The 27,538-nt window shown below is 39.3% G+C and overlaps 1 protein-coding gene across 1 annotated transcript in view; it reads left to right on the top strand.

The window, feature by feature from the left end:
* LOC310961368 (alpha-1,6-mannosylglycoprotein 6-beta-N-acetylglucosaminyltransferase B-like) overlaps window positions 1-27,538 on the top strand; it is a gene marked incomplete at its 5' end in the record, with an annotated part of 110,638 nt that overhangs the window by 14,161 nt on the left and 68,939 nt on the right. The window contains one exon of the mRNA XM_083933400.1: window positions 23,095-23,245. Within this exon, the coding sequence (XP_083789526.1) occupies window positions 23,095-23,245 (151 nt within the window). The remainder of the gene's footprint in view (window positions 1-23,094; window positions 23,246-27,538) is intronic.

Genomic DNA, 27,538 nt, shown 5'->3' with positions numbered 1-27,538 from the left:
ACCAATTTGCTGCCATATTATTTGTCCAGAAAGTAAGAGAAAGTTGTAGCAATGTCAGTATGCAGCATATGGTTATACAGTTATACAGTTCTTTGCAGAATTAGTGGAGCAATAAGGATCCGGCTGGGATAACACTTCCCCCCTTAACAAACACATACATAAACATTAGACCATAGTTAAAATAACAATACCAAGAAAACCTGTCACTAAAGAGGAGGTACCGGTGGTAGTGGAGATACAGAAGGAAATGGTGTTGACACAAGGATAGAGTATTAGCAGAGTAATAGTGACAAGTGTCACGTTATAATTAGCACATCTGAATGAATATAATATAATATGATTGGGCGTAGTGCAACTTCAATGTTCTGCTTGAACTGAAACTATGCTCCATTTGTAAGGTCCCTCTGCACCCAGTAATAACAATCACCACCAGCATAGAAGTTAGATTCCTGAGATATTTTACCAAAGTTCATTATTGTGACAATATTCGTTCCAAACAAACTAGTTGCATACACCTTTTCTCAGTTTCTATATCTTCACCATCCACAGTGTATTTGCACCTGTATCTATTTTACACACATGTACATGTACTATCCACATTTATAACTCTCCTCCCCAACTTTGTTTCCCCTCTGTGCAAACTTCAGGCCATTCACCGTCTTATTCCATCCTTAGCCCATTCCTAACACCAATACATATTAATGAGAAAGCCTATCCAATTTCCAAGTAGAGAGGGCCATTGTTCTGACCTAAGTGTTATTACCCAGCCGTAAATGAGAAATTTCTCCACTGCACATTATATTATGGTTATGTCTCTGGGAAGGTTACTCTGCAGCAATATGCTGTCTCAATTACCCAGCCTACATCAAGCTTTGTCTACAGGTCGCTAGCTCATCGTTTCCTCTGCCATAAGCTGGTTATTTTTTCAGGTCTTGATAGTGTCATACTAAAGCATGCCTGTGCTTCCTTTCTGCAGATACACTCTAATGGTGTTTACGATGCCATGGCCTCTGTTGCTTGACAGTTTTGGGAAGAATACCGATTGTATTATGTCTGTGTTGACAAAACAACGCAGCTGTATTTGTCTGGTTGCTTACTGGTGTGGGCTGATAAGGTTATAAAAGCACACCGAGCATGATTTAACATTATTTATTTGCTCAAGCTACCTGTTTTCCTTCCTCTCTCTCCTTCTCCTCTTGCTTCTCATTCTCTCATTTTGTCCACTCAGTTATGCACAGTGTGAGACTGAGTTATTATAAGGTAGCTGTAGCTTTTTCTTTGTTCCCCCAGCTTACTTCTGCTTATTCCTTTGCCCCCTGTTTTTTGCTCTCATGCTGTCCTGTGTTGAAAGCGGTTAGACAGTTTTTTTTCACTGCCAAAAAAAACCCCACTTCTGCCCCTGTCTCAAAAGTGACAGTATAACCGCTGCAATGCAGGGGTATTCATTTATGTGACTCAAAAAGTAGTAGAAGGGTGGTGAAAAGGCAAAGAAATAAAGCTTTCTGAATCACTTTAATATCTTCAAACTGACAGATTTGTCTCTAAATTATAAAGATTGTTAGCAGACAAGCAGTTGGAGACAATTTCACATAGACGGTCCTCTTTATGTGCAGTAGACCTTGCCTCTTTTTATGTCTTTTCGCCAGCTGAAAAAGATTGGAAATTATCTTTCTTTAGATAGTTTTAAAGATGGATATATGCGCAGATGCACTCACAAAATACTTAGATGCTAAAGGCAGTCATATAACATTATAAAATGGACAGAACATCACTGGTTTTGCCCTATAATATTAGAATATTAGAATTCTATAAAGTTAACAAATGGAAGCATTGCCATGACATTGGAGCCTTCGGGGCCTCATCAGTGCACCTTGTTGTGTATCAAGTGTTTATTTTTTTGTAATAATAATAATCAATTTTATTTGTTTCAAACACCCAAGGTCACCTTACATGTTAAAATAACAGAACAAAACAAAAAACATTAAATACAATTGCACATATAAATACATACAAATAAGAAAAACAATGTCGCTAGATAAATAAATAAGGATAAATTGGTATGTGGGACAGAGAATTATAGGGAGTAGGACCATTTAAAAAGGTGTATTTTGAGGTGGGACTTGAAGGTGTCAGTGGAGTCCAGCATTCGTATGTGTGGTGGGAGTGAGGTCCTGAGTCTAGGTGCAGAACATCTAAAAGCCTGAGCGCCCATTGAGGGTAGTGAGAACCAAAGTGTACACTCTATTTGTGTACAACACAAAAATGAAACTGCCCCTGGTATACATGGGTAGAGAGCAGAACTAGGCTTTGAAATGCATGCATAAGCTACCATGAATAAATTAGGTTACCAACGTGATTTTAGATTAGTGGCACAGTGTATATACTGTATTCGAAGGGCTTTGTTGGATACGGTGCTTAAGTGCTGTAGCAGCACAATGCCTATGAGGGCACTGCTATTTCAGGAAACGCTGCAAGGGGGAAGTGGCATGTCTCTTAGGGCAGCAGAGATGCAGTAAAGATAGACAGATGAGGAGAAAACAATGGATGAAAGAGATCTCTCTAATAAGAGTTAACTCTGCTCTGCTTGTTTGTTTCACAGTGCAATACGCTGTTTGATTTGCATCGTTTGCTGCATTGACACGGCAGTTCTTGTTTCACCGCTGTCAATATGTCTTTTTTTCTCCCCCATGTCTTTTGATCTAGCTTTTGGCTCGAGGATGTAGTGAATGTAATGTTTGCAGGTTTGGAAGTTTGACACACAGGGACACAATCAGTGCAGTTAATTAAGAACAATTGACTGCATGGGTTGCCCGTGTACCAGCTCTATAAATTACTGATGAGTTGTTGTTTTTTTCTTGAGAATTAGAAACATAATGTCATTTAAAATCAGCGTCAAGTTTTCATTTCACCATGTGAAACACAGTCAAATCAGTTGACTGCAGACCACTGTTTCCACCTGTAGACAACACCACATAATTGAACTACCATATACAAAACCTACCTATTAGTTTACAAGTTTCTGGGAAAAAACAATGAATGGAAAAATGCATTGCATATTTATACACAATGCAAGGTATATTAGGATACATTGTGTGTTTATATGAGTAGGAAATACACACAAATATTTTAGATTCAGTGTGGACATGATGTCACTTAGTCCATGGCTGAGTTCTGGTATTTTGCTTTCTTATGGTATTTCAGATTAAATCTAACAGAAGAGTACTTTGCACATCTGTTTCATGAGATTGTATTTGATTGAAATCTGTCAATGTGAATGTGATATAAAAACTTTTAAAATAAATATACTTCTATACATACATCCTGAGCTCTTACCTATTTGTCTTACAGACACTTTTAAGACAGCTAGATGCAAGGATGGATACACTCCCTAGCTCTGTCTGTCCCTAAGCTATACTCACACGTTCGAGGCAGTTTCTTAAATCTTTTCTTTACAACCCTACCTCACTCCTCCATTCCTGCAAGATGAACACAGAAAACAGTTCCTCTTGACAGGTAATGGCAGAGAATGAAAGAAGCAGTTTGACCACTGAAAAAAAGACCTGAAAGAGAGAGAAATGAATGGGAGCTCAAGTGAGTATCTCTTGTGTGTGTGTGTGTGTGTGTGTGTGTGTGTGTGTGTGTGTGTGTGTGTGTGTGTGTGTGTGTGTGTGTGTGTGTGTGTGTGTGTGTGTGTGTGTGTGTGTGTGTGTGTGTGTGTGTGTGTGTGTGTGTGTGTGTGTGTGTGTGTGTGTGTGTGTGTGTGTGTGTGTGTGTGTGTGTGTGTGTGTGTGTGTGTGTGTGTGTGTGTGTGTGTGTGTGTGTGTGTGTGTGTGTGTGTGTGTGTGTGTGTGTGTGTGTGTGTGAAGGAGAAAGCTTAGTTCAGGGCAGCTGAAATATTTTCATTTGGAAAAAGGGGATACACGTAGGCATACAGCTACATTTAAATGTGCTGATAACAGATGCAAAAACACTGCCTTTTTGCACACTCGTAATGCACACATGTGGATTTATGGTCAACTTCACTGCATCTCTCTTTTCTCCACTTCTCTCTTTCTATCACACCACTCTCTCTCTCACACACACACATTTTTTCTGTGCTTCCAATAATCACGTGACAGCAATAATCACACCAGCAGTGGTGATAATAGCTGTTATGTTGCACATCTGTCAGCAGCATGTGATAATGTCAGAAGGCTGTTGGTGTTTGGCGCCTGCCTTGTCACACACGAACACTCACAAAAGCTATGTTCTCATAGGTGCCTTATCAGCATTTGTGTCGAATAACATATTTCTGTTAGGAGTTGGTTGGTTATTTACATGTGAAATAGTTTGGGCCCCAAAGAAATTAGAAGTTATATGATTCAAAGAACTCCCATTATGTGGATGTCCCCATAGTGTAGCATGACAGGAGGGGGTACTGTTGTAACCACCCCAATACCCTTTGAATTGACAAAAAATGTAAGTGATCCTCAGTCATTATTGAACCACAATGTTGCAATTTGGTTTCTTTGGGCCCTTGGCAGTCTGCTGAAAGTGGTTAAATTGAGTAGGTTTGTACTGTGATTGGTCAGTCCACATGTTCCGCTGATATTCCAATAGTGTTGACCTTAGAAAGCCTTCTACCTTTATTGTTAAGTTTTGACAATAGCTGTGCTTAAGCAACACACCTGGTACTCTCAGCCTGTTATAGGCTATTGTGCACACTGAAACAGGAACATGTGCCTATTTAAATCTGCACACATTTTGATGCTAAGTTTTCCGGTTTTCCCACCACTGGTGATTTCTTCAATTCTCATTTAATTTTTGCTCAATGAATTTGTTGCTACTTTTTGCAAACTTTTCATACAAAATAACATCTATTTATAAAGAGGACTTTCTACACCCTAAAAGCATGAAAGATCATTTAAAAATACAAAGTTGGCCACTCAGACATCTGACTGTACCCAATCAAACTTTAGTGGTTGGGGATTCTACACTTTTGAACAGTAGTGTATACATATCCATAGAAACTGGCCAAGATCTTACAATTTTTCACTTATTTCATTTTCAATGTCTATTGATTTGATACAAAATACTTTATTACTGTGTTTTACCTTCATGCCACTGGGTGATGACAGCCAGTAATTAATGGTTGTTTTCACAGAAATCTATAGAATATGTGTAAAGTATGCATAACGTCAAGCTTTGTATTGTTTTCTATGGCCATGTATTGAATGGTAACAAGCACTTCAATGCTTTACCTAGACGTACATGCCTGCCCGCTGATGGCCTTCTTTTGCTCAAGCATCTTTTTAGCAGCTTATTGAGCTGGTCTGGTAGTGTCTGTGCTGTACTGCTAAGCCTTGGGCTCTTCCTCTCTCTGGGAAAGTTTAAATGGCATTACCTGTCCGCTCAGATGATAGGGCCCATCCATTTCTCAGTAAATAAAAGACATGCTGAAGCACAACAGACAAAAAGCAATTTCTAAAAGGTTTTCCCACATCTCTCATTCTTTGTTTCTGTCATGTAGCATTCAGAAGATTTGCCTGCTGAGAAATGCATCATGTTTGAATGGAAACGGCTTTAACAAGCGCAACCATTTTTCCTTGTCAGAAACACTCACCTTAAAATCGACGTTGTGAAGTACAGTCACTTTCCTGGGATTTGCGAATAGTGTCACTTCAAGCACAAGTTGGGTTGCACTCATAAAGGCAAAGAATAAAACATAGTTGTACAGTTTCTAATTATAGCTTGGCTTATTTTTGCAGTCTCAAAATGAATTTAATTGTGCACTGCTTTGTACGTATGTGTCTAAATGTGAGTGCACGTATGTACGTGGGCATGTGTGCCAACATGTTGTATTTGTCTCTGCTTCCAATGTGGTTGGGTTGGTCCAGATTTAAATGTCTTTGTCTGCCTCTGGGAGATCAAGTTGGATTAATCCGTTTTGATTGATCGCTCTCATTCCTTTAATGGAACTGCTCAAGGCGCCGTCAGTCTCCATGGGGGCTATCAGCCTAAGAAAAATGTAATGTGTCTAAATTAGCATCCTGTGGTTAGAAAATCTGGGAACACATACTGTATAAACATGTAGTTCACGCTGTAGATTAATTACACATGCAGTCCAGTGGTCTTATCATTTCCAAATAGGACATCACATATGTATATGTATATGTACATTGTCATATATGCACAAACCCATGTTCTCACACACAAACACACACACACACACACACACACACACACACACGCAGCTACTCTAACTATACCCACAAGCTTTTGAAGCAGCTGAGCTCAGACAGTTTAGCAAGTTGATGGAGAAAATTGCCCCAAACCCCTCAGCAGAGCTTTGTGCAAATAAAGTCCATGCCACATTCACATCTAGATTTGCATCTAGAGCAATTGTTCACAGCAATTAAATGTACGTTACATCTACATTTAAATGCACCCAGCTGTAGAGCAATTAGTGTATCTTCTTCTATGATCCCAGGAGATTGTTTTGATCGTGTAAATTATAGATCTTTTAGTCTGTCCGTTTTTTGTTTTATTCATGTAAGTATATGATTCCCCTCTCTGTGTTCTCACTACATTATGCATGTATATGTTTTTCTGTCCATTTAACATGCAGGCATGGTTCATTTTTCTGCTCTGGATGTTTTGTAGAAGCAGTGAGGTGTTTTGATGCTGTCATGTTTTGACATGGTTTAAATAGCATACACTGCAGTTTATAGCCAGTTGTCATGAACCCATGTTCTTAACCATTACTTTGTCTGGTGTGTTTCCCTCACTCAAGTCTTATTTTCTTTTTTCCCATAAAGAAAAGTGGCCGGCAGAAAGTGGACCACTGCCTTTACTTTTTAACCTAAATGTCTGCTGACTGCAGCTGAACAAATCAATACCATACCATCATTAGCAGACAAATCAGTGTCATTCACTACTGTCAACACCAGACAAAATCAGTTGAGGTTAAGCTATGTTGTTAAAAAAAAAAAAAAAAAAAGGATCTGTATCAAGACTGTTTACTTTATGCAAAATATGATGATATCTGCTTTAATATTAACCTGTTCTAAGCCCAAGTTGTCACATATGGATGCTCTTTCAGGACTCCTTTGCGTCCGCATTGTCTTGCTGAAAAAATCAAAGGCCTTCCCTGGAAAAGACATGGCAGAATTTATTGCTCCAGAACTGTATACATCATTCAGCATTAATGGTGCCTTCACAAATGTGCAGGTTACTCATGAACTGTGTTCTGATAACAAGCCAGGTGATCCCTCACCTCTTTAGTACACCCTGTCTATAATTTCCAAAAACAACTTAAAATTTTGACTCGTCAGACCACAGGACAGTTTTCCTCATCTTAAATAAGCTTGAGCCCAGAGAAGGTGGTGGTTCTGGATCTTGTTTAAAGACAGTTTTCTATTTGCATTACTCAGTTTAAACTGTCATTTTGCGGATGCAGTGACAAACGGACAATGGTTTTTTTAAGGGTTCCTGAGCCCATGCAGTGATGACATCTACAGAATCCTGTCTGTTTTTAATGCAGTGCTGCCCAAAGATCACATCCATCCAACATTGGTATAGCCTTGTCCCTTTCGTACAGCGATTTTTTTAAGATTCTCTGAATCTAATGATATTATGTACTGTAGATGATGAAATCCCCCAATTATTTGCAATTTTACACTGAGAAACATTACTGTTGCACTATTTGCGGGCGCAGTCTTTCAGAGAGTCGTGAACCCTCCCCAGACACTATTTCAGACACTACAATCAGTCTCTCTGGAATACTTTTTTTTATGTAACCAGTCATTGTGTTAACCTGTTGCCAATTAACCTAATTAATTGTGAGATGTTCCATGAGGTATTTTTTTTTAATTCACTTTTCCAGGCTTTTGTCACAACTTTACCAACTTTTCTGAAACGTGCTGCTGGCATCAAATTCAAAAAGCACTCAAGTTTAACTGCTGGAGGTCAGCAAGAAGTCAGTTTAAATTAATACAAATAATGGCCTTCTGACCGTGAAAAGGTTTTAAATAAGCTTCTTTGCAAAATAGTTGATATTGAACTCAAACACATATTTTGTGATTTTAAAATAATATCACACTAACTTATATTTATATTACTTTGCGTGGGATGGTTCTTCTTCAAAGATACTTTATTGGCATTGTTGCACTGAAAGGTGGAAGACTGCTGTAAAGCAATGAGACTGTCTTTCAGCTTTAACAGAAACAAATTTGCATTACATATATTGGAGAAGATCTTATTAAATATGCCACACACAAAAGAACTTGTGAGACTATATTATTTATCAGCCTTCACATTCACATACTGTACATGAATGCAAAAACTACATAAACGGTCTAGTCGCTATCATCAATGTTTCATAAGAACATCATCCTTGGCACAGGGGAATTAGTTAATAATTTATCAGCTCTCCAGAGGGATATAATTAGTATCTTCTTTGCATGCATGGTGTTATAATTTGCATGCTGCCTCCTCTGAGTGAATGCGAGTATACTTATTTCTACTTCCCCAACTGTAATCATCGCAAACTATCACCTTTAAGTGGCCAGCAATGTTGTTGACACAGGGAGCACTTTGTTTCAAATCTCTCTGTAAAATCACTAACATCTCATCTCTGTGTCAGCATCAGTGGAATGAAACACTGTAACGTTTCAGGTAGCTGAAAGATAATGCAATTAGGCAGAGACCGCAGAGCCTCAGCTGCAAACAGAGGCTTATTGAAGCTGACGCGGCTGTCAGATTAGGCTGGGAGGGAGACAGATCAGAGTCTGAGCTTTAGTATATGTATGTATTGATTTGTGTGTGTGTGTATGTGTATATGAATGAGTGAGACAGCGAAACAGGTGCAGCAGCCTGCTGCAGATTACACAATAAGTGTCAATCAGAAACAGAGGCAACTCTTGTCTTCATCCCTTTTTCTCTGTTTGGTTTCTTTCTCTTATTTGCTCTGTGTCATACAAGTTGTTTTCATTATAAAAGCTACAAAATTGTATTGGACTCTTAAGCTAAGGTACCATACCCAACTGATTTCTCAATGCTGTGTTAATGTTTAATTGATGTTCATTTTATTTTACTCTACAGAGACTTTATATCCTTGTATATGTATATGTACCAAAATCAGTCATACATGAAAACATAATAAAGGTGTTTTATTATTTATTGCAGCTTTGAGTTAAGCTAGCTGCTATGTTTCCTTGATGGCTGTTTAAGCAAATACTGTTGTTTATCCTTTTCTTAGGAGCTGCATATAAGCTGCTTGCACTCCCACAGGATGTATGCTAGCTGAAAAAAACATTCCTTGGGATGTAGTGGAATCTTATTTTCGAGTCTTAATGAATTGAATTTGATAAGAAAAAAATATATATGTGCAGTTGACTATTGTTTTCTCATTATTAAGCCAACATCTGTGTTGTTCCTGTGGTTGCCTTGGTCATGTATTTTTTAATAACTTTCATATGTAGCCATTCCAAGTTTGAAAATGACTACCTCACACACTAATACCCACTTACACACCGATTTCAGCCAGCTACTGTCACATGCAAGGTTTTGGCCAACCATTGGGAACAATTTGGGATGCTTCGACATGTGGACAGGAGGAGCCTGGCATTAAAAGGACCAGTCAGTGGACAACCTGCTCTACTTCCTAAGCCACAGCTGCCCCAGAGTGTTGTACTTTTATCACCATATGCAATGCAGGTTTTTTTTGTTAGTTTGTTGTTAGCTGTGTAGTCAACCCCCTGTTAATGTAGTGTTAAGTTAGCTACCGTTAATGCCATTATTATAGAAGCAAAAGCCACAGGCAGTGCTTTGAAGCGCTGGGATGAAGAGCTCCCCCAGCGCCCTGCTAGTGCCTTCCTGACAGAAAAAAATGCTATATGGACAAAAACAGGCCCTGAAGCATGTCATTCATTCACTACTTTGGCCCTGTAAAACACATAACTCAGTTTTTTGCCATTGGCTAAAAGCCTTCAGATAAACACCTCTTGCACCGTACACCTAAACTGCCCCCCAGCCCGGCTGTTAGTTTTGACTGTAAACATTTGTATATCCCCAGTTAGCAACTTAGCCTTTCAGTATCACAAGGCCAGATGTCCATTCTGGCTCCAACAGTGGTACGTCTTTTCTCTCACACACGGTTTCACCGGTACTTTGCTTCATTACCTGTGAGTAAGAGTAAATAACAGGTTGAGTGAAGGTGCCAGGGTGCTGAAGTGTGCCATTGAACAAAAAAAAAAAAAAGCCAGCAGCTTCTGCCAAAGCTCTCGGTGCAGAGAAAAGCCTTGACAGATGCTTATTTATCTGCTGAGGGTTGAATTATAGCGACAAACACTTACAGGTCCAGAGAGAGAAACAAGGAGAGTATTGGTTAAATCATAGAATAGGGAATGAAAGATGCCAGAATGGAAAATGAAGAAGTTGGGAATAGTGAGGTTAAAGAATCTGTGGGCACATCAAAGAGAGTGAGAGAGAAAAATGGAGACAATCAACAGAAAGATTATCTAGAGGTCACAGAACAAATTGATTTCAAAGGGGGAATTTACTTTTAGCCCAAATAGCTGTTAAAGTATGTACAGGATGAATGTGTAGTGGAAGGGTTGAAGGAGAAGCAAAACATAATAAGGAAATTCTTTGTTCCACATTACACATAATAACCAAAAAAAGAGACCCTCTGGCATGTTCTTTTAATATATGCCATGTATATAGACTTTTAAACAGTTGACAAAGCACACAGTTGCGATTTTGCACATAGGGCGCAAGGTAGGATAAAGTTGAGATTGAATTGCTGTTCTGTTAGTCTCATCCCAAAGACTGGTCTACAGCTCAGCGCATTTCTAGAAACTGGAGCAAGTGCTTATGCACAATGAAATATATTACAAGTGGAAGGGAAAGAAAAGCACAACACTAGAAATACTACAATTCACTGTGTATTCTGTATAGTGAAAGTAAATGTGACACTGGCCTCTGGCAAGCATCTTATTTCTCGAAAAACCAATAGATAGCCCCTGAAATCCACTTGTCTTAAACCAGTTTTACTGCTGTCTTTCTCTTGCTCTTCCGCCTTTCACTTATCCTTCCCTCAGGGCTGTAATTCAACCATGTTTGTGATGTTGATTGATAGGAGGACTTCAGGTAATGCAGTGAAAGATAATGGACAGGCAAAGAAGCACAGCACATGGAAATACTCACTACAGCTCGGCTATGTATGTCCAGAACTAAAATCAGTAAGACTGACCACCAAGACTGACCCCATGAAGCAACCCCGGCAAACAACTTAAGCCTAATCTGATGGGAGTTAAATTCAAATCACATTTTGCTTTCCATCTGAGATGGACTGTCGTCTTCAGTCCCAACTGGTGTGGGGAGTAGTGCCAGTATTTATGTTTTGTTCATGTCATATCTGAGTAACTGTAATTACGTTATTTCCAACTGATAAATCGCATTTTTGTTGACTTATAATTAAACATTACAACCCAGACTTTTTTTTACTTTTTTGTTGTTTGGTACATTTCCCTTTGGTGCTCAACAATATTTATACTCCTGAAAAACAAACAAATATGGAGGCCTCACATCAGCCAAAGTCTGTCGTTCAAAGTAATTAATTGGAATTCGTCTTTAACTGGTCTTTAACCCAGTAAGGCTACCCTCTGTTTGGACAGACACACCCTTGTGTTAATTTCAGTAAAGTTCCTTAAAGAGACTTAACATTGTGTAGGGCCTGCTCATACACACAAACACACCAGAGCCACCCGGAGTACAGTCACACAGGACACTGAAAAGGTCACGTCACACATATTTCCCGTCTAAGTTCTTGAATACCCCCCATCTAACATGCACACACACACACACACACACACACACACACACACACACACACACACACACGCACACACACACACACACACACACACACACACACTAAACTCGACCTCCTCATCTCTGCTAGTCTTGGTTTGGAACACAATGCTCTGTCACACTAACATACATTGACATTGTTGTGGTGAAAGGAGCCCCCGCGGCTGTGTGTCTGTCTGCTGAAGTAGTGAAAGTTAACAGCGAAATGCTTTCTGAAAGACAGCGGTGTTATTTGAAATGACATACTAACATACTGCATACTATATATTGCATATTGCATACTACATAAGAAGTCAGTACTGCATACTGCTTATTAAATTAACGGTTTAGTATTCCATTACCTATTGCAGACTGTTCACACTTAAGTAACTCAAGGAAAACATTTTCTCTGCATCACTTGAAGTTACTGATCACAACATTACCAGTGAATGAAAATTGTTTATCACAAATGTAAATCAACATTATCTCTTCATCTTAATGTAATTTTTTTCCAGTATTATCTCAAGGCAAATGAAGAGTATTAAATATTTTATTGTTACATTTTTCTACAGTATATTATACTGTATATGTATGCTCCCACTCTATGCTTTTTCCCTTTACCATAACATCACAAGTGATCAATCGTAATTATTTCATTTTTTTAATGGCTTTAACTGAAGAATGCATTTTGGAACAGTTGAATATATCCAGTAAGATCACGCCTCAGAAATACCACCTAATCTAGTATAAATCTGGGCATTTCTACATGAAAGTATGAATACTAAGTTAGTATTCAATTTTGAACACAGCCGAAAACTTGAGTAGGTTGTGGAAGTGGTAATGAGGGCCATGGCTTCTGTCTGTCAAGCTAGTTGGGATAATGGATGAGGACAAGTGTTATTGTATGTTCTTATATATGGTGTGTGCGTGTGCGTGTGCGTGTGCGTGTGCGTGTGCGTGTGCGTGTGCGTGTGTGTGTGTGTGTGTGTGTGTGTGTGTGTTTTAGCAATCATAAGGAAGGTCATAATACCACCATTCAGTTCAGTGGATAAAGTCATTGCATTATTGATGCGTAATACCAAGAGGAACAATGCTATCTGATGAAAAAAAACGTTGTTTTGTATTCCATTTGAAATTGTGGTTTGAAACTAGAAACCGCTATCGCCCCATTTCATCACAATTTCATCAAGAGACAAACACACTCACACACGCGCACTTGTCAACAGATTAGACTTTTCATTCTGTTTATGTGTATATGCGATTTGGTCTAATTCAAATATTGTTTTTTATTTGACTGTCCCAAGGGCTTTGTGTGTTTTGCTAGCTCACTGATACCAGTTTCTTCATCTTCTGTCATCATCAAAAGGTAAACTATGATGAATCAAGATGACAGATAGGGAAACAGACAATTAAAGAGTGATAGAGAATTGAAGATAAGAGATTGACAAAGGATGGAAGATTATAAGAGAGCTCTTGTCCAATTTCAATTTGACATCTTCAAAACAAAAAGTGCAAGTCAAATAAAACGACAGCTAACAGAGGGCCTTTGCAAACATAATTTGGGAAAGGAGGATGAAAAGGATGATGGTTGAATCGAAGCTGAACCGTTGAGGCACAAAGCGTTAGATTACAGCCATACAGGGTCTTTCTTCCTCCTCCTCGATCACTTCGAAACAGAGAAGCACTCAAAAAGAAGTGACAGAAACTGCAAGCATTAATAGGCATTGTAGCTGTCTTTCTTTGTATCCTTTAATATCCTCTCTTATACCCCATCTCCCTTCATGAAATCTAATTTGCCTTTACATTACTGAGTGAATGGGGAGAACATGTCAAAACCAGATGAACAATAAATATTTGAAAAGCTGAACCAAGAGGAGAAATCCTGTTGTTGGGTTTTTTTTGCTACCATCACCAGCTGATTCTATACTATTCTATTTAGGGCACAAGCTAGCTTATTGATCATCCCCATTATGGGTGGTCCTACATCTGTTTCAATCGTCTTTTAGATCATTGACATTCATTGTGTTTACATCATTGCTAGTGTGATATTTCACTTCCTTCACGTTTCATTTGCTGCATTTTCATTTGCCTAAACCCTGCTTCCATACTTCATTCTCCATTCTCATTGTGCAGCTAAAAAAAAAAAACATCCCACTCTTTTCTGTCTGCACTCAGTCTTGCCGTTCTTTAAGCTAATGAACAGTAGAGCTCCTGTGCCATACTAATTAAACCGCATGTAATTTGTAGTAATTGAATGTTGGTGTGGAAATTAAAAGAGGAGATGTACTGGAGGCTGAAGCAGTAGCGGGGCATTAGCAACTTTTCTGTCTGTCTGTCTGTCTGTCTGCCCACTGAGGGATGAGGTTTACTGTTGATTGCGTTGTTTCCTTTGCTGCAGACAAGATGGAGGGTAAAGCATATGGGGAGGATGAAGAATTAGGTGAAGGAATAAGAACAGGGTATGAGGAGGAGGAGGACGAGAGATAAGCATGGGGTTGAGGGAGTAGAAGGAAGAGGTTTAGAAAGAAGTAAAGGGTGAAGATGGAATTTGGGAGAAGAGAGGAAGAAGAGGGATTGAGAGTATGCAGAGGTAAACATGCATCATGTGTGAATAAACATGTGTATCAGAGGGAGGTTATTATGTGTTTGTTTTATTAGTATATTACACAGATTGGTTTTAGTCAGGGATCTTGAGAAAGCCTCTCTTTAACCTGAGAAGCTGAGGCAGACTGCAGTGATGATGTCATCTCAAACAAATCCTGGAGTTGACAGTGAAAAACGGGAACCATGACAGCAACCATAGATCCTACCGGGATATGGCAGCGTTTTCTGAGCAGCTGGAAGCCATGCATTAAAATTATACTCACTGGGGGGGTATGAATATTTTTTTTTTTTTAAACATTTATGAGCCCACAAAGTTATTAAGCACTGATGAAACCCTGCCATGTATCATGTGACATCATCAAGTCTTATATTTCAGATTTTAGGTCAAGGGGGACAGTTTTCTGGTTGCTGTTTATTTGTAGATTGACTTTAACGTGTGAAAGAACATCACAATTTTAGTCTTAGGGTGGATTTTAATGTTTAAGGAGATTTCAGTACTGTTTGCTATTCTGTGAGTGTGTTTCTGTGTGTGTGCTCCCTTGACAAAATGACATCGGTCTCCGGTTAATTTAGCTGTGTCAACTCATATCCAGCAGGCCCTTCTGTCAGCATCCATCAAACCACAAATGGTTTTCCTTCTCATGAATATGCAAAGCCACCCCAAACCTCCCCCCCCCCCCCCCCCCCTTACATTTATATCACACAATGAAACAAACACACACACACACAGACAACCATGATTGGCTGACTCACGGTATAAAGGATTATAGTTTGGAGCTGTCTTACAAACCCACCACATTTCAAATGATAGAGAGTTCTGCTTCAAGACAGTTTCATTTTCCAAGACAGAGCTCGATCGCGCTTGATATGTGGAGACAGGGAAGTGTTTCAAAGAAGCACCATAATGCCGCTTCAGGTGAAAACTCATTTCTCCCTTCTTTCAGAGTTTTTTTCCACATCAGATTTCATCATTTTCAAAATGCTATTTTTATGGATTCATGCCACAATTTATTTGTAGTTCTAGACTTTCAATATTACATTATACACAATTCAGGCTTTGCTAATCCATTTCTAAGCACCTTTCTAATATTCTGATTAAGAGCTCATACACATTCTGTCATATTATGGATATATATATTTTACTCATCATTTTTCGCACTGTAATTCAGCTTAATAATAATGCACACCCACTCTTTCACCCAGCTGCAGAGTGCGTTTTCTGTGACCTTTGTCCTTTTTACAAGCACACACACACATACTCACACAGGCACCTCTGGGCACAATCACATTTTTATGGAAGTAACCCCACTGCTTTAAAGCTTTGCCCTGCATTCAACCGTAAGAAGGGAATTTATTGAATTCCACCCTGCCTTAGTCATATACATACTTATACTATACAAACACACCCATGTCAGTGCTGTCTCATTTAGTGTGGCATCCTACTGTGTTGAGATATAAAATGTCTTTTTTTTTGTTGCAGTTCACAGAGGAATACTGTTACCAGCCTTGGTGAAATGCCTTTCTTTTTCTTTTTTAAGTTGGTGACATAAAAAAGAGTGTGATGGAGGGATGCCATAGCTATTTTTTGTACTGAGTGACCCTTTCTGTCATTTCCATTACAATGAATTCAAGCAGACAGACACACTATTCCATTTCTCCTTTTCTGAAGCACAGACACACATAGCGTTTACACACAGACACAAACAGTGACTTATATATTAGTTTTAGTATTCTGTATATATTTTTTTGTTTTAGGACTGACGTCTTCTGGTCAGTTGGTTGTTTGGTTGAACAGTTACTGGTGTTAATTTCATAAGGCTGTGTTTCCATAAAAAGCATTAAATTCAACTGAAATACCAGGCACACTTCTGAAAATGCCTAGCAGAGTGGCTTGGAGGGGCAGCTTTTTCTTGTGATATCGTGAGACCATAGACTGTATGAAAAAATGGATGTAGCATACTCGTCGGGGTCTGTTCTCTCAACTTGGACTAATCGTACTCACCTACGGGAGTCGCCATCTCATCAGACTTTAACTGCGCCTAATTTCCTCTCACCAAAAAACGGCATTGATGTGACGTTGGGGAGAGGGACATTAGGCCATCTGGCTGACTTATACCGTCGAGGAGAACTGAGGGCCAGCAGCTAGCTGTCACTCAAAAGGCTCTTATTATTCATAAACTTTGATCTCCAATAAAATAAAAACTAGCCGGTAAAAAAAAAAAAATCCCCCCCTTCAGTGTTATCATGGTGATATGATGTAAACATACAGACTAGAAAGTTTTGTTTTTTTACCAGTCCTTAAATAGGTGTTAATTATGCTGTGAAACAGCCTATTTAACATGGGGATCAATGAGAAATTGCTCTATTGTGCAAACTACCAGACCACTCAGAGAACTGCCGTTTTTGGCACTTCCGTATTGGATCAACCAGGAAGTCGCTATGGTGGAGGCTTGCGTGAGACTCCCAATGCTGTGTTGTGAAATATCCACAGAATTATTATTATTTTTAAATATGTTGGCACAAGGTTGAATACTTGTTTTACATGGTTTAACAGTATTCATTTTTTCTCCGTTGTTGTTCAGTACTTGTATGTAGGAAGTGACGGTTGATCTTTGTGGTAGCCTATTTGTTCCGCCCCTCCTTCACTGTGATTGGGTGACTGGCTAAAAATGGTGACGTGACAAGTGCAGCTTTTAAGTAGGGCATTTTTCAACTCTTGGTAACCTGAAAAAACTCAAAGGTGCAACACTCAGCACTGAATAGACGCTCAGCAGCTCGTTGCGCTGCTGGTGTTTTTAGCAGAGTCTAAATACACTGTGTTCCCCAGGAATAAAAAAAGAAAGCACACTTTCTCGACATCCCCAAAGAAATCTAAGTCAAAAGCAACTGGACTTACATTTCTTTGGGGATAACAATGACCTGGACAAATGAGAATATCCACAGGCCCACTTTGTCGACAATTTCCGAATTGTGGGCAATGATTTTTTTGGTTGACTGCAGCACTAATGGATTCTTAGTGAAGCTCCATCTGGCTGTGGAGTTTAATTTCCAGTCCCTGATGTTAATTCTTACCACTGTCGAGATTGTGCAGCTCAGAAGCTGAAATTTGAAGGGAAAATGACAACTTTTTGTGTAGGCTACAGTATGTGCACATACTTATACACACAATATACAAACAGTCTCCCTCTCAGTCTTAGTAGTCTGTTTAGAGATACTAACAAGGATTCTGTTCACGCTTCACACATTTCAGTCCTCAGGAGATATGTTGTGCCGTGACAATAAATACTCTGTCCAATATGGTGGCTAAAGAAGGGTAGTGTCTGTGTTTGTGCTGATTTATTTCACCTCATGCCAGTGGGGGAATCCAAACACACCATGAAATAGTATGCTGTTAGCTTACTGCTTTGACTCTCATTGAATCTTAAGTCTGCATTTATCTTGTACAAACAGGTAGTCACACCGACAGTACAGCAGCTAGATTCATGACTGAAGGCCCAACAAATAATTTTGTTTGATGTCTTAAGATAATTATTCCTTTATGCATAGTAAATAACTTGCAGCACAATTTTAATTAAAGTAAATATGTGGTTATTTGAAGTCAGTTTAAAAGTCTACACTTTCTACCCATTTTTTAAATCTTCCATGTTATCCTTCTCTCGGGATCAAAGGTCCCTTAATTGGAACTGCAGGGATTTCAGTTTTTACCAAATAAATGCATGCATTGATCAAGATGAGCAAATTCAACATGAAGTTTGGTATTAATAATGCATTTTGATTGCCAAGACTCAAACATGTGGTTGACTTACTACAACATATTGTGCTCTCCATCAGTCTGTTCTTTGATCCCCTTTGGCTAGATTTGCTCACTTGCTAAATGTGGTGTTTAAGTCCTCGAGGCAAAATTCACTATTAAAAGTTTGCTTTCAAAGGGACCTTAATATAACTTAAGCCTTAGTACATGATAGTGCAAGTGGGCACAGAGTGAATTAAAAGAGTGTTTTGAAATGCACTAACATGCACATGCAGCCAAACTCCTTTACACCTATGTGAAGCATTGGTTCTCAAAATACAGCAACACAAACTTGTGAGCCACGTCTCTGTGTGTAACGTAATGTTTTTCCTGCATGTCTCTACAACATGTAATGTTAGACAGCCAATCACCAGCATTATAAGACTTTGGTACAAGTTAGCAGCATGTTAATTGGCTCACTGACACCAGTGAGATTTACTCTTGTATTGACATTTGACATTGAATGACAAGGCATTTTGCAATACTCAATACTATGGAGGAATTGGGACAGTGACTAAAAGTATGGTCTGTTGCAGTATCAGAGGTGTAACGTATGGTCTGTGCTTTAAAGTTGTAGTCAGTAAGATTTTAGTTAATTAAATTACTATCTATCAAAGAGTGAGTTTAAACAGTGGTGATTGAGCATATGACCCACTAATAAAGGCTTGTATTTGCTGCTTTGCTGAGTGTCAGTGGCAACTCCCATGCTTAAATCAAATGTGCCGCACAGTTAGTGATGCTTTTTACATCGTTCTCCTTCTCTCTTCGGACCTCAGAGCATGTGAAAGCCTAACACTGCATCGCGCAGGTGAGAGCTGCCAGTATACTGAATCATACAGTTGACACTTTTTGGTTTTGAAAGGAACACGGAACTGTAAGAGATGAGGTCCCAGAGGCTCACCTGCAATTACATCTTACCCTCAAAGCGGCCGCAAGAAACGGCGTATCTCAATTCTTACGGATGATAACTTTATGTGACCTAAATGATCAGACTTTATTGCTTTACAGCATGTATTTATCAATTACTCCTTCTAATTTCACTTTGGCAATTTTTATTTCAGTCCTCTGACATTTGGCCCCATTTGTTTAGTAAATTTTGTACTGACTACATGACTTTTGCATCCCTTTAAAGCTGTTCTTTGTCATGCACTGGGTTTCCTGATGATATTATTGCACTGAGAAGCCAGAACTTGTCAATACATCATCCAAACAATGTGCTAACTCCTGTAACTTTAAGATGATAGCCCTGGTGTTAACTTAAATATAATCTGTGATCAGTGAAGGACTGATCAGAATGAGTTTACAGACAATATCCAGAGACTCTTTACACAAAGCCTACTCACAAAGGGAAATTGGTTGTTTCTTTACTTTTACTCTGGGTCTTGTCCATGTATTTTTTTCCATCCTTATTTCATTACTATTTTTTTCCCATCTTGATTTGCATATTTCTGTCATCAGTTTCTTCCTGGTGCTATTTTGTATGTAATGCCAATGTCACAAACATACTTCGCTGTTTTTGACTCATCTGCCCTTTGAGCTTGATTAAGTCAAACCATTTCCATCTCTGTAGTAATGTTGCTGCTGTTTATCTTCTTTCCACTCATGTCCATTACATACAGTATCTGTGGTCATAGTGTCCTTCATTTGCAGATATATTACATCAGTGAGATCTGAATGAGGTTTCATCAAATAAGGGTAGATAAGGGCATTCATTTTCTATGTAATGGTATCATTTAAGCAAGCTATTGAGAATATTGGCACTTGTCCTATAAATTGGTATTTGATCACCACAGTCAACCAAATGAAAAGATTTCTAGTGTGTCCTTCGGCAGGGTGAACATCGCACTGCTGAACATCACAGCTGTTTGTGGCTGTTTTCTATCAGCAAGGGCTTTGCAGTATTACTTTGCTGTTTTTTTCTAATAATACTCATCTCACATTTATTGACAAGTACAAAGTGAATCGCCTGTATTACAAAGTACCCAAGTGCCGAATTCAGCATGATTTTAGCAAAGCAAACAAACTCTTAAAATGTACTTTGGTACTTTGAGTCATCTAAATGCTTTTTAAGAGGCTTTGCCAAAACTGTAATTTATGGGGTGAACACTACTAAGCCATTTTTGGTTTAACCCTAATAGTAAATTAACTTTTTGTCAGCATGGCCATTGCTTCAATTTGCTTGACCCTCATGGTGGAAGTTATTCATTATCAGCCAATCACAAAGCTGTCACCAGAGCGACCCACCGGCACACTCTGACGGCACACTCTGACACAGCGATCCATTACAGGCAAAGGACATGACACTGCCAGTCTGGAATGAATACATCTGTCTCTGGGAAGATAAGTCAGTGAATTTAGGATTTGGCTACTGGAACGGGTTGAGCCAGACAATGACCTTGCACCGGAGCCATTAGGCACAGGAGCCCATTGGCTGTAATTGCCTGTCAAGTAGCAGACATGGGGTTTGACTGAGTGGTTGGACAGTGTAATCCAGGTGTTTGAAGTGTCAATGTGGGCCCTACCAACCTCTGATGGGAGGCTAAAAGAATACACTCTGACCTCTTTGTCCCTTATGTCCCAGGCTGTATCTCATTAGGGTCTTTACCGCATCATGTTTTGTTACTGAAGACTTAATAGTGGCATCAAATTGAAGTCGACAGATTCCCTCACGCCCTCTTTATTTTGCGATATGTGTTACTGTGTTTGGATTTATTATACCTGGGTTGAACATACCACTTAAACTGACGTTAAAATGCATCTACAGTGTACACACTGAAATAAGATTTATGTTTCCTGACACCTAGATTTGTATCTACCTACTAATTGGATTTTCACACAATAGTTTGTATCCATAAACATCTTGTTTCCAGGGGTGAAAGCCACTGAAAACTTAAAATTTAGGTTTTCCCTCAATAACATGAAATATTTTATTTTTTAAAAATATACTGTAGGCTACATGGTATCAAGTGTTATATTTGTACCACACTAAGGCCATATAGTCAAATTTATATAATTTATTTAAATTGGATACTCACCCATCCAGCTGAAATTGAAAGCTCATTTCCATCTATTTACAATTTAGAATTGAAATCGTGACACCGCTACAGTATGTGTGCTGAAAGCGGAATAGAAATAATAAATGACACACCTTTAAAAAAGGACTACCTGAGCCACAATTTTGTCCCTCTCTCTCATTCTCATCACCACCTTTTATATCATAAAATTATTCTGTTGCTTTTTTTCTGAGCATGAGCACTTAACAATGATATATGAAGGAGAGATTAGTTCTGAAAAGACATTAAGCTTTTCATCTGTGTCTCCACCTTTCAGTCACCTTCTTTGATCTGGGCCATTATCACTGATTTCACAGACACTCTGACCCTGGCAGTGTCTGTATAATTATCCTAATGACGTCTTGTCCACCTTTTATCCAGTCAGAGTATGTTCTACCTCTCTCCCTCACTGTCTCTAAGCTACATCTGTGTGTGCATGCATATGTGCAATACTCATTTTTCAATTCTGATGGCCAATGATGTAGTACTCACCACACACAACTACGTACACAGACGTCTCCTTTCTGTCCACAGAGAGCCCTCTCTGCTGTGCTGGGTAAAAAGAAATAAATTGGCCATCACACAGACACGGACAGAAAGAGAGACAAGAAAAAAAAATAGCCTCAGCGTAATTAGTTCCTGGCTTTTCATAACTCATAGCCTTGGTGGAAGTTATTCTCATATCATTCATAAGGGTATCAAAGGATATAAAGGTAAGCTCATATTCAGATATTAGACTCCAGAGTGTCTGGCCTTTACAAAAGCCAGTTTATGACATGAGATCAGAATACAGCACCGGGTGAAGTGCACTGCTGTAGGCAGAGGAAATGAGAGATCAAGCTTAGATATACAGGTTAAAGTCTGATGTAATCAAACGGTTGGCTTTTAGACTTTAAGATGAGGAATTATACATAGGCTCAAGTAAAGAGACACTGCTCTCATAAGGTTAAAGGGGTCTATCTCCTACGCACACTGGTCCTTTTTTATTAGGTTTATATATTTTTCTCTGTATGTCACTGGATGTTTAATGCAGCTGCAGAAATTGACATGTGAAGGCTCAACTCAAAGAAAATATGGGACTGAATGAAATAAAAGTTTGACCCCCCAAATTAAAAATCCATGGAGGCACGGATTACACTGTTGTGGCTCCACTTTCTTAGGCTACACTGACTACTACTCCCTGACTACTATCGAAGACTGCGTTTGTATTCCACTTTTAACAAAGACCAAATTTGTTTGGGTCGATAGGGTCAATCTACAGTTGATACTTTACTCTATTGCGGCCACACTTTGTCATTTAGGGTGATGGACTAAAATTATTATTAAAGTGAAATTACAATCTAAAATCATCCCAGGGTCTTTTTTGGCAAATTGGGTCAAGACCATCAAGACCATTTTTTTCGTGTAACAACTATTAAAGTAGATTTTACACCAGAATTTCACTTTTATGCAAATCCCACTTAAAGAGAAGTTTTGGCTTTTAAAATAAATCTACTTTCAGGGGAATTCATAAAATGTATTCAGAACACTGGTATGCAATACAGAAAGAAGGTAGATTGTGAGTGCTTTTACACAAATGTAATTGGAGACTTCTTTATTGTTTGGCACACAACAGAAATGAATTTGCTTTTAATCTGCTTTGCAGTAAAATGCATAGACGGTTGTCCAAAACAAGGGCACAGCCAAAATTAAACGACAGTATGGTGAGCCAGCAGAGCTGCAGGCTTTGCGATTAATTTGCATGCTGTTCTGCAAGTTTGTTGTCCAGCTTTTTATTCATCTCCTGTCTCTTCTTATGTCTGTGTCTCCGCTCAGTGCTGGGAGGCGTGGAGTCACGTGGTGTGCTGAGGAAGATCAGTGACATGCTGGAGGTGATTCTGAAAAGGATGGACAGCCTGTCCAAACTCGACAACACCTCCAGCTCTGACGCACGGCGCCTGGATGAGCTCAGCTCTGCTATCAACAGGTACGCTGACTTTACATTTTACAGTTTGATTCTGTGTCTAACTGTCAAAATTCCTATTAATTTAATCAGTACTCGCTAGACATAACAAGTTATTGTGAGATTTTCACCAAAATTAGATGCATGCAGGCTTAGTACCTTTAGAATAAAGTTGGTATGTTTGTAAAGGGGATACTTGTGGGTATCCATAGAACTCATTTATATTCAGATATCTTGAGGTCAGAGGTCAGGTGACCCCTTTTGAAAATGGCAAGGCCAGTTTTTCCCTCTCCAAAATTCAGCCTAACTTTATTTACATTATTGACATTATTTAGATCCCTTTCCCACGTGCAAGCATGACATTTGGTAACAATGAATCTTTAGATTATGTAGTTTCATATGATACCAAAATTTTCAGTTTAGCCTAAATTGAGTCTTTTATAGATGGTAATGTCAGATGAGATCAAAAATATTTGCCACAGTTAGCAGGGCCAGATGGTGGTCCAGGGGCACTGACCCCACCCCCTGGAAATTGTCATTCACACTGCACATCACATCATGAATTCTATCTTTTTCCTTTTCCTCCTAACCTTACTGTATTTTGCTCTTATCTTCACCCTCATTTCTTCCCCTCTTACAGTCTCTTTTGGAAATTGCTGCCTTTTACCTTAAAATCGCTGCTGCAAACAGACAAGCATTGTTTGACCTTGGTGCTACTGCTTTTATCAAAAGGCTCCTCTCTTTTACCTGTCAGTACCAAAACATCAAATTTTGTTTTCTCTATACAATGTTCTCTCCGATCTGACCCCTGATCAGACCTGACTAATCTCTGTTATGCAGGAGTGATGTGATACACAATGACAGAAATCCCCTCACTTCTTCGAACCTTAGTAAATGATCCCGTATAAGCGCTCAGGTTCAGATCTGCGCGGAAGCACTAGAGCGGAAGGATGGAAGGATTAATATGGTCTGGCGTTGGTGTTAACTGCAATCAATGTCTGTTAATGGGCTGTTTAATATGGGGGAAGCCGTTCTACTTTTAGGGCACGTCTGGGGAGAAGTGTCCTGCTAAGGGTGTCTATTGTCAGGGACTGTAAGTAGCACAGTACATGCATTGTTACTGTAGCAGAAATCAATTTCTAGTTATTGCCTTCAAGGGGGTGCTTTGGGTGTAAAAGGGGTATTGGTCAAGGTGTAATTGGGGTCAAACACAAGATCTTGTTTTTAATATGGTTAATGAACAGTTTGCTCTGACTAGACTTGCTGTCAGCCTAAAACTTTGCTAAATAACAGAGAGATGTACTAAAATGTCTGTAATAAACTGTGATGTAGTACATGAAGTACATCAAAAGGGGCATAACATGTTATAATTAATAAGAATTATAATTATTTTCACATTGTCTTCCAAAAATAACAGTGCATGTTTTGCCGATTTCATGTTGTAGGATGAGAGGCAGAGATGGGAAGGATCTGCATGTTTACGAGTTGCACTCAAGCCTTCTAATTATTCAAGATGTCAATTGACAGTGTGACAAAAGGGAGACCTCAGACCACACAGTCTGCACAAAATTACACATATTTGAATTAAATAAAGTTAACAAATAACATAATGTGTAAACAAAGCATGAAACAAATTATGTTTCAGGGAAAGAAGAGGAGCGTCTGCGGCAGGTCGGCTTAAATAGCCTCCTGAGCCGTGTTCAGGTGTTCTGCATCCCTCAATCAGCCACCGCTCCAACCACCTGGAAGAGAGGGTAAAACAGCCAACAAGGGAAGCAAAACATGTCCAGCCCCGAGGCTGTCGCAACAGTGTTTGCATTAACCTATGGTTTCATTTTCACCTTTACTGAATAGATCAGCATGTTTTTTTCAGCAGAGTCGGCCTTGTGGGGGTGAAATGTAGCCTGCGTGATCAAAATCGTATAACATTAGGGTTTAGTTGGTCTGCCTGAGTGGCACAAGAGGAAGAATATGTCTTGCCTACCGCTGCAGACACCCCCAGCAGCAGTGCCAGCAGACACCTCATGACATGCAACTTCTATTCAACCTAGCACCCGCATTTGTAGTAGGGATTACAATGCTAATTTAGTTACTTTAAAGTTGAGGACCATTTTCAAGAAATGTTGATGTTTATTTGTCTCCCCCTAATATGTATACTCCTTTTGGAAATAATAATGACTGGTTAACATTATCACATTATATGGAAAACTTTACATTTCCATAATCTGCAACATTTCTTTGCAAAGGGCTCTAAAAATGCCAGCCACAGTGAAGGAATTTCCCTGCAGTGGTTTAGGGTGGCCTCAACAGTGCCATATCGTTTTAGCACAAATCTACATGATTGCTGAACGTGATGCAGTTCGTAAGTTCTTAACTTTTAGCTGTCCGCTGATAGCAACAGGTGGTGAGATTAGCATAACAAGCAGATTGGGGTGCAAGTAAAAAAATACACTCTTAACTCTTACATTCATTATGAATGTATTTAACTGACATACCCATGCACTGAATTGTAGAACACAAAGGACCCAGCACCATGAACAACAAAGAAAAATCATGAACAGGCAGTTGCTTGCCACCCCCTTTGGTTGGCTTGTCAATAACACATTATTGCAGTATTGTAGTCATTGCGACAGCCATACTAAATGAAAGTACAAAGCAACATGGGTCAATGTTTTGGTGTAATACAATATGTGATCACAAAAAACAACAAACCTGAAACCCCTACATATAGTTTCAGTTCAATCTTAGGACATGTTACTGATTTTCACCACTGGTCTTCTTTGTTTATGTCGTGATTCACTGGACTGAAGAAATATTCTCCTGCTACTTTTAAATTAAGCTCTGAAAACTGGAATTGAGCATGTGTGACTTGTAAACATGACTTGCATGGCTTGTCTAAAATGATGTTTGTACAAATTGATGCAAGCCATGATGAGTTATAAACAGGAAACTCCCCACAGAGACATCCATGAGTCAAAAAAAACTTTGTCCCAAATCCTGGATTCATCATATAAACGTCTGCTACATGACGTTTGTTTAATTGTGAGATGTGTTGTCCTTGAAAGCCATTCTCTTCGACAGCAGTGCTCTGTGAACAATATGATGTCAAAATCAGAAAAACAAAAAGAAATACATTTTATTTTCTAAGTACAATGTTGTTGTGGTCTGGTCTGAACTGAATGGATCCTCGAAGCAAAATAGCTTTAATAGCTAGAGTAAAGTTTTGATTCAGGGAGCAGAATGAAAAGGATATCGACGAAGGGAACTGGTGGGCATATACAGTACAATTCATACACACACTTTGTTCTTTGATTACAGTATGTACCTGTGATGGCTCCCCGCTGAAGAAATAGATGAATGTGTTTGACGTGTGCGTGTGTTATTCTGCCTTTCTTTTTACTCTCTATTCTCTTTCTCTTGCACCCGCAAATATACACAGAGCAAGAGAGGGTGTATAAGGGTGTTAAGTATGAGTGACGTGATAAAGTGCTATTGTAGCCAGCCGGGAGAGGAGCAAATGGGAAGAAAGAGCTTTATATAAACATATCCTAAATTCAGGCCAGTCAGGCACGCATTCACAGAAAGACACACACGCACGCACACACTTGTGCACACACACACCCACACTGGGTGGGGGTCTCATCTACGTGAGCTTCATTGGTGCTGACACACTCCTGTGTAGCAGCGAATGGGACTTGATGTCTAAGGCCCCAGCGTGTGATTCGCCCATGGGGCAGGCACTCGTTAGAGCAGAAAACGGAGGGAATATAATAAGGGAGGGCAGAGCCTGAGAAAACTAGAGAGGGGGATGAAGGAGGGGAAAGGATGCAGAGTTGATTCACTCCATTTTACCATACGGTGGAGGAGAGGGAAGATTGATAAGTCTCCCCATAGGCTTGCGCTTTCTCAAGATCACTGCTCTGGCTCTGCTTTACCTATTCCTCCTCCCTTAAGCACCCATCTAAGCTCCGTCAGTAACAACCTTTATCCCAGTAGGCTTTTTTTTTTTTGCAGCACAAGTCAATGTCATACTGTGGCTTTGCTGGAAGTAGGCAGCAAAGGGAAGGACATACTTCAATTCTTTTATTTCATCTTTTCTGATTTTAGTTGCTCTGGGCATTGATGAGTGGGAGAAATAGTCTGGCTTACCAGATGTACAGCTCAGGGATAAAGCCTGACATTCAGCGTGTGTTCATGCACTGGATGTCAGGCATTCTCCTCAACTGATCCTATCTCTGCCTGCTACCTGCTTTAGCAATGCCCAAGATGATTGTGATTGGTTAAAAGAAATGTAAACAAGTAAGAGCTTTTTCCCCC

The sequence above is a fragment of the Echiichthys vipera genome (assembly GCF_963691815.1).
Source record: "Echiichthys vipera genome assembly, chromosome: 2".
Taxonomy (NCBI): domain Eukaryota; kingdom Metazoa; phylum Chordata; class Actinopteri; order Perciformes; family Trachinidae; genus Echiichthys; species Echiichthys vipera.
Note: the sequence above shows the minus strand (reverse complement) of the source record. Positions and strands in the feature narration are given on the sequence as shown.